The sequence below is a fragment of the Saccoglossus kowalevskii genome, chromosome 8 (genome assembly GCF_978046115.1).
Source record: "Saccoglossus kowalevskii chromosome 8, keSacKowa6.1, whole genome shotgun sequence".
Classification (NCBI taxonomy): Eukaryota; Metazoa; Hemichordata; class Enteropneusta; family Harrimaniidae; genus Saccoglossus; species Saccoglossus kowalevskii.
The window spans coordinates 737,352-745,946 of NC_140648.1; the positions used below are offsets into that span (position 1 = coordinate 737,352).

Below are 8,595 nucleotides of genomic sequence, written 5' to 3' on the forward strand. Positions count from 1 at the left end.
ATTCTTGTATCTACAATTTACAATATATTTTTTTTATCAGCAGTAAAAGGTAATTGAAACAAAGAATGCAGCAATCTGAATTTAAATTAGAATCATGTACATTATATCCCAAGATGACATCTTTTGATGAAAAACTACTGAAATATTACAATTATTATCAAGGGCCAATTCAAGATCGCGACGCGCTGTGGAGACGTGAATACAATTATAAAACAAATGAAGCAGTGTTTCAGGAAAATTGTTACAAAAAGTACATTTATCATTATCGACTATATTTTTAAAAATCTGTTTGTAATGGTAATTCTATTAATCAGTCTGTATTGAAAATTTCTGAGTAATACATCATCAGTAATAATGAAAGGTAGATAATAATATTAATAATAATATTCAAAATTTAGATTTGTGCAAAATAATCTCTCCCACATTTCAACACAGGTTTGAGTTGTTAGGTTTAACCTATACACAACCTATACCCACGATTGCTGAGTAAGCTCTTTTAATATGGAACAGGGTGAATTTATTTTCATTATCCCTGCTATTCAAGGAAACAAACCAATTTCCAGGAATAGCATCAATAAGACCAACATATTTCAAAAATTGATTTGATGATATGTTATATTTGTCTGAGAAAGTTTTAAAGGTGAGGAAATTGCCACTATCATCCAGTACATCAGAAAGAAATACAATACCACTTTGGTACTAACCTCTATAGAATATAGTTCGCTTATTAATTAAGATATCTGGATTAAACCAAATGCATTGCTTTGAGTAAGGGATTGTACATGTAATTCTTTTAGACCAACTCAGAAAAGCGTGGTACCAAAAAGAGTTTAACTTTATTTAGCCTTTTTTCAGCAAAGTCGACGGATTGTTTCTGACTGAAAATTTTAAATCATGAGCAATCCATACAAGTATAATCTTGAAATTGCCGTTTTCAAGTACTTTCGTCATATTGGCTAGATGACAGCTTATCTACCCAGGAAACATGAAGCGATTCAAAAAATGATGGTAAATGAGTTAGGCTCAAACCGCCATTGTGGTATTCACAACACAATCGAAGTCTTCTAATTTTGTCTTGTTTGTTTATTCCAAATGAATTCATAAAAAGCGTCCATAACAGACTTTGTCTGTTTTTTCTGGCATCGGGAGGCAACACAGATAATATGTGTACCATTTTCGACAACGCCAATGTCTTCACTACTGTCACCTTGCCACATAATGTCAAAGGTCTCTAAGCCCAGTTATCGTCAAAATAATTTTTTCACACAGAATTAAATCCACGTCAAAATGTACACCTAATAATGTAAAAGGCTTGTCGGACTAATTTAAATTCAATTGCGGAAACATAGTTTCTCCAAGTTTTGATCCTATCCAAATTACTCTTGATTTATCATGATTTATCTGGAGACCTGAAATGTATGCAAAGTGTTCAAGTATCAGAAATAAATTGTTTAGAGACAATTCTGAATCATCAAGAAAGGTAAATGTGTCATCTGCGTATTGACCTAAAAGAATTTCTTGTGTCCATAAGGTCACCCCACTAATGTCAGAGCAATGACGTATTTTGTGGCAAGCGACTCAACACAAAGAATAAAAAGATATGGAGATAGAGGGTTGCGGGTCATCTTGTCTCACTTCCCCATGTAATTGAAACAAATCCGACAAATTACCATTGTTAATTACGCAACTTGAGGAATAAAAGCTTTCAATCCACTTTCTGAATGATTCCCCAAAGTTTAGAAAATCTAGCGTTTTGCCAATAAAATTCCAATAAAGCGTATCAAACGCTTTTGTAAAATCAAGCTGAACAAGCATGCCCGGCATATCTTTTACAATGGATCCAATACTAAGCAACACTTTCCTCATTCTACCTGTTCAAACACCTGATGCAATTTGATACTCTGTATTTAACAGTGAGATAGAGCGCCACTTTTTAAAGAAAGATCTATCTTTATCAGATTTTGGGATACAAGTAATTATACCACGGCCATGTGCTTCCGACAATGATCCCGAAGTATATGCTTCGTTTAATGAATTTAAAACAAACTGCCTAATGTCAGACCAAAAAAACTTATAAAACTCTGCACTGTCCTCATTTGTCCCGTAAATACAAACCAGAGTGAAGCGCTTTTCATGAATCGTAAGATAGAGTAAAACATATCTGCCATCATATGCAACTTTTGTTTATGAAGAATATATTGAAAATTATTATTGAATAAAATGGCAACACTATTACTGTTACTGGAACCCATACAAAAGAAAGCAGGAACCCCCTATTTCAACCACCACATGCAAACATCCCGTGCAATGGGTATACTGTAAACAAATAATCGACGCAGTCAGTGACTACTGCCATGGTAACATTTTACATCAAGGATTTGTTTCTCAGGAATGCTTTAACCGATCAAGTGAATATTTGGTAGGTAGCATATATGCCCATAAAATGTTAATCAGTCACATGTTTTGACCGCCATCTTGAATTTTCTTCACAACTGGCAACAATTTATAGCATTCGTTACTAAAGAGTGCCTCAACCGATTAACTTGATATTCTGTATGTAGATCGTTTAGCTTTAAATTTTAGAAAATAATTAAATCAAAAATTTAGCCACAAGTTGGAGCGTTTGTGTTTTATTGATCAACTTGTTGTTTTCATGTAAATCACGAATGCTTTAAGCGACCAAACTAATTGTGTTACCTCTCCCAGCCTTCCTATTACATCTCGTGTCTCCAAGGCTATATTCTATGCCCCTTCTCTTCTCTTAAATTCTCGGCCAAGCTTCGTAACCGTCTATAACTTTAAGCGATTTGCTGATGATTTACCACTCAAATAACTCGTTATGCACACGTGAAACATAATGTACATGGCCATAGACTCATTATCAATGATAATAAAACTATAAAAAACTTTCCACAGACTAGAATAAAACTAATACCAAACTAGAACATTTATAGAAAGTTAAATTGAAACCTCTCTTTCTAATTTGCCAAACTTCGACATACATTCATTGATTGTACAACACAAAAACAGAAATATAAACAATAATATAAACAGATAAATACAATATTTATACAATATAAATACAATTTTGACGTCACCGAAACATATGCCTATTAAGATACAGAAATAAATTCAACCAATCGTAAATCAATATCAAAATGGTATTAAATACATAGAACCGAGCCTCCTGACTTTGAACATTATTTGGCCAGTAACACGATTTGTTACTGTAATGTCTGCAACCAGATTGCGTGTACTGATGAAATGTACATCCTTGATTGCCAACAGGATATTGGAGACAGCCGCACGTCACATATACATTTGAATACCTTCAAAATATTAATACGGATATTAATTGAGAGCCAGCCAAGACTATTATATAGGTTCACACTAAATAGTTCAGTTTATTACTGGACATCCCATATGATCTTGCAAACCTTTTTATAGCACGCCGTATTCCCAGCAAACGACCTTTACTGCAGTTCACCTAAATAGCACAGGAAAATTAATACCGAACCTAAACCAGAATACTCAATGTGTATACGAGGTGCGTTCCGAAACTGCGTATCTCATCGAATAAATACGCCTGTTTATCTCTACTTTCTTCGTAATAAGTTTGTTACAGAATCACTTATAATTATGAACAATGTATTCACAACCTTCGTAAACACAATGGTAAATACAATACTTGATGTCAGACCAATGGTAAAATCAAGAAAATCAGATGCACTCGTTCACAGATTATTATGACGACTACGACTACGATTATGACGATGACAAAATCCACATTACCATGGCGCTGAGCCGACAGTATATTTTGGCTTCACATAGCCCACATCAAATGCCGCGTTACAATAGAGCTATTACGATACAAACTCAGGTACAGCAACAATTTATGAACTACAGTGACAAAGGCCGAAAGTAGATACATATCGCTATACTAGTGTGTTCAAACCATATCCTGTTAATTTATTAATATAAAGAAACGAAAATTGATTGCTCGTTCAAAAATGTGTTCTTATTAAATACATCATTAAAAAGTGATTAGATGCGTATAAAAAATGATCGATACCTTATCAATACGTGCTCATACATTCGGACATCTTTAATACACTACATCGTCCAAAATACCCTTTCTGGAATCTTTCGAAATCTAAACGTGACAATACAGTAAAACACGTGACGAAATTCCCCGTCATTCCAGACGTAAATCAATGGATTTACGTCACTATTAAGCAAGGGCAAAATCTTACAAATCCGACGGATTGGCAACGGCGATATGGTACGTGTCGGATCCAGTAAGTTAACCAGCACCAAAGGACCGTATGATAAACAAAACAGAATAACTAGCAATACAGATATCTTAGCCATTTTGATCTCTTTTGATGGAATTGGTTTGGTTTTTTTTCTTGGCGGCGTTGGAGGTGGTGTAATGCCTGTTGGTTCGGAATCCATGTGTTGCAATTGTTGTACGTGTACCGTACTTACAGTTGGCCTCACCTTTTTGGAGTTAAGGCGAACGTGCCGGAAAATACCAATATAGCAGATGATCATAATTATGATGGGCCCAGGGAAACATACCATAGACATTATTTTAACGTACGTTGGTGTGGTTTGGAATGAATAGTCCATATCACACATGTTCAAATCGATGTTGTATCCTCGTTGACCAATGCCAATGATGGTTAGAAATGCTGGAAAGCTGAATGACCCAATCCATATAGTTATAGACCAGATGTACAGTTTTCTTTCTCCGTACATTTTTCGGTAAAACGCAATTGGTTTAGTAATGACAAAGTATCTGTTAAGCGCAATTGCGGAAAGAAAAAAAGCCGTCGCCATGAGTAGCGAATGCGTCGTCGAGCTGATGATGGTACACAGTACAGACGAAAATGGCCAATAATCACGTACCGCTGCTCGTAGGGTAAATGGTATCACAAACCCACTAATTATGAAATCCGTAATGGCGAGATGAGCTATCAATATTTTAGCCTTGGTTTGAAGCTTTCTCGACAGACGCACGGCAACTATTACGAGTAAGTTACCGCTAATACCCATTGCTGAACCTATAGAAAGCAAAATGGCTTCGATATATCGTTCCAGGGCTGATACTGAAGACGGGAGTTTGACGGTTTGGTCTTCTGTGTTGTTAGCAAAACCGCCATCATCCATCCATGGAGCAGACAGATTCGTCATCATGTTCGTACTTTCCCATACACTACAGAGAATAACCGTTCGCTGTTACAGTTTTGTTATTAAATATAAAACACAGGCCAGTAAATTATAATGAACTGGATAAGTAACCATGACAATTACATACAGAAAAAATCAAATGGTTTTTGCGTTGTACGCCCTCTATAGTGCAATCGTGGTAACTGACATTCTCAGCGTTTATCATTTTCTGCACAGTATTATAAGGACTTCTACGTACTGCAAATAAATTATCGACTGCATTTTACCGGGATATAAAGTTTCATCTTAGAAATGTTTCGTTATACGTAGTAAACTAATTCATTTAGTTATTTCATGTATAATTTTATCATCTAAATACGAACAATTAAAGAAAATTTATTAGGATTTCTTTCAGGAAACATAATGTTGCAGGCATTTAAATTGAAAAAAAGTCGATGGGGTGTTTATCTGCACGACACCATATAGGACATAGAATACAGTTCATAGTAGTAACATTGACATAATGTAAACTGCTAACATGTAAGTCAATATGCAATGAAACAGTATCCAAAGGTCTGAACTCTATATATAACTGGACTGAAATTGTCGGGGCAGTGTATAACTTAACCTCGCCTTCGGGTTTGTATTAACCTGTAATTGATTTTTTTATAAGGCCTGGGCAATATATACACTCGTCATATGATACTGTGAAATCAGCGGTCTCATATAGTTTTAGCTGCAGCAATGTTTTGCGATATTTGATATTCAGCCGATATGTATTGACCCGTGATTAAAATAGCGACATACAGTGTGCAACTGAAAATCCATAGATTTTGGTAAGGAACTAACGCAAAAAAAAATAGATAAGATTTTATTCACAAATTCCATTATCATTTTTGTTTTTAGGCATAATGTTTGGACAATATATCGATGTTTGTGTGACGGTTAAATGCCGTTCTTCTTTGTCACCTAGGTCACACGGGATGGGATTCTCAATTGTCAATAGTTTCTCGGGATAACCGTTTGTTCTCTCCAACAATTTCACCGACACAATAAGTTGGTTCAGTTCACTGTTTGTCTACTAACGGAGCGATGGTCAAGACTCAAATTGTTATACTTCATTGCGTTCACATTCGCTGGAACTACCGTTTAGAGAAGTTGGGCAGGGGGGAAGGATCGCTTGTAAAAAAAGCATATTACATTTTTACAGAAAAGTTCCATTTACAGTAAAAAATAGGTTTTTACACTTTACAGATAAAACAAATACCCAATTACATTTTACATTTTTATATGTATGTGATAAATTGTGTTTAAGAATCAAACAATATCGAACATTGAATAATTCTCTGTTATACCCGTTCAACTGCTACCGTTGAATTACTGTTGTACACCATGATTAATCTCAGCACATGAAATGCATTACACCTGCGCTCATAAAGGCACTGATAGAGGGCGTTTTCCTGCAAGCATTTCAATGCAACATTCTTCCGCTGCCACAAATCTTCTGGGTATGTGTGACCCGCATGCACGAATCAAGTCAGAAATTATTGTTACACGTTAACGTACGATATTAGTTCCGGTGTGATATACTTCCCGATGTTCTACTAAGAACAATGCTTGACGAGGACACTTGCACAACGTGTAGATATTAATGCCAACATATCATTGTAAAAGTCGAAATATTTTGGACTGTCCTGTTTACTTCGAACGTAAATGGCACATTACTTTAGCAGATAAGCATAGTAAAACTGATGCACATGATCACGTCATTTAGAATCAAGTTATTAAAATAAGTATTATAGTGACAAATAAAAGTCTGGTGCCAAAACAGTGTGTTTAAAGATAAAATAATAGAAATATACTATACATGACGAAACAAGGATAATCATGGTTTGTTGTAAGTCATTTTGATAAAATAATATTGAATGTACATACTCAGCCAAACACCATTTGCGTAGCAATGGGAACATGTCGAATACGTTGTTGTATTGCTTGATTAGGATTGACTGGCTATATATATAATAATTTTATACTTTTACCTTATTTTATTGACAACCATTGATTATAACATGTTTTTTTTTATTTACGACTAGAATACTAGTATTTAACTTTTTAGCTCCGCTGTCATCGAGGGTGCCACAGCAACAAAGCTGATCACATTATACTAATTAACTGTAATTCGTCCGACCGTCAACAATTGCCGTTAAAAAAGCCTTAACATCTAAGATATTAGTGACAATTTATTACATAAGATAATATAATATAAGGTTAATATAGGTTTGTATAGAATGGGGGCATATTGTGACGCTTAAAGCGCGGTGGTCGTCGCGCAGCGCGTGTTCGAATTTCAGGTAAATAAACAATGTATTTTACACCCGTTGTGTACGTCGCTATGAGTCCCATATCAAACAGGGCGTGGCGCGACGACTACCGCCCTCTAAATGTCGTGCTGTTGTCACGTAGGTCGCTAACGACAGTTTTTGGGTCTATCTTTTCAATACTAGGTACCTTCTTGTGAATAAAACCAGCTCATTCCAATAACTACACACAGCTCAAGAGGTCCAGTCTATAATGTATGCTCTGGACAGAGCTGGTCATCCACGCTTCAAAAACTCCTTCTCTTTATGTCAACTACCAGCGGAAAAATACAATATGTTACAATATAGAAGACACTGACATAAATCCCGCCCTCTAAAGTTGTACTAGTCAATAACATAGTAATGACCATATTCCCAACATTAACCCAACCGTAGACACTTCCGTTGACATTATTAATAACACAAGATGTCATTCTAAGGGACGACGTCAAAAGATCGAGGTCGGATGAAAAACCTATTTTCTTTAGTTTGGGGGTGGGGGGTTTTGACCTCAAAAAGTTTCCATCCTACAAAAACGATTTTATTTTTTAATGAAGTCAAAAAAATCTTGGAGTATTTGTAGTTCGTTTTTTTTCTATCCAATCATGGACAGAAATAACCGAAAAGGGAAAAAACAGAAAAATGGTTTGGTTCGACTGTAATTCTGCGTCAAATGAGGTGCATTTGTAAAAATGTTTACACCCACCCGACAACCAACTGCTATGCAATACTACTGTCCGATTATCAATTTGTATTTAATGGTTAATGTAGTCTAACACCATGACCAATATTTATCAATTAAGTTTCAGTGGGGGGTAGGGGGGTTTGGAAAAAAACTAAAGGAATTAAGTTTTTTATCCGACATCGATCTTTTGACGTCGTCCCTAAATGATTTATGGATTTGTTATTGATATATAACCTTACAACTGGTTTCAAAGAACTCTACGCATGCACGAGCATATCTTAGTACTGAGCCGACGAAATATAATGAGTTCACTGTAGGATCAACCCGTTTTGATACATTCTGATGACAGCGCACAAGTCAAACAATGACGTCAATAACCCA

At 35.5% G+C, this 8,595-nt stretch overlaps 1 protein-coding gene across 1 annotated transcript; it reads right to left on the reverse strand.

The window, feature by feature from the left end:
• Positions 1-4,113: 4,113 nt before the first annotated feature.
• LOC146739205 (5-hydroxytryptamine receptor 4-like) lies at positions 4,114-5,196 on the reverse strand. Its single transcript, XM_085502630.1, has one exon. The coding sequence runs from the start codon at positions 5,194-5,196 to the stop codon at positions 4,114-4,116; it is 1,083 nt and encodes a 360-aa protein (XP_085358756.1).
• Between the last annotated feature and the right edge of the window lie 3,399 nt (positions 5,197-8,595).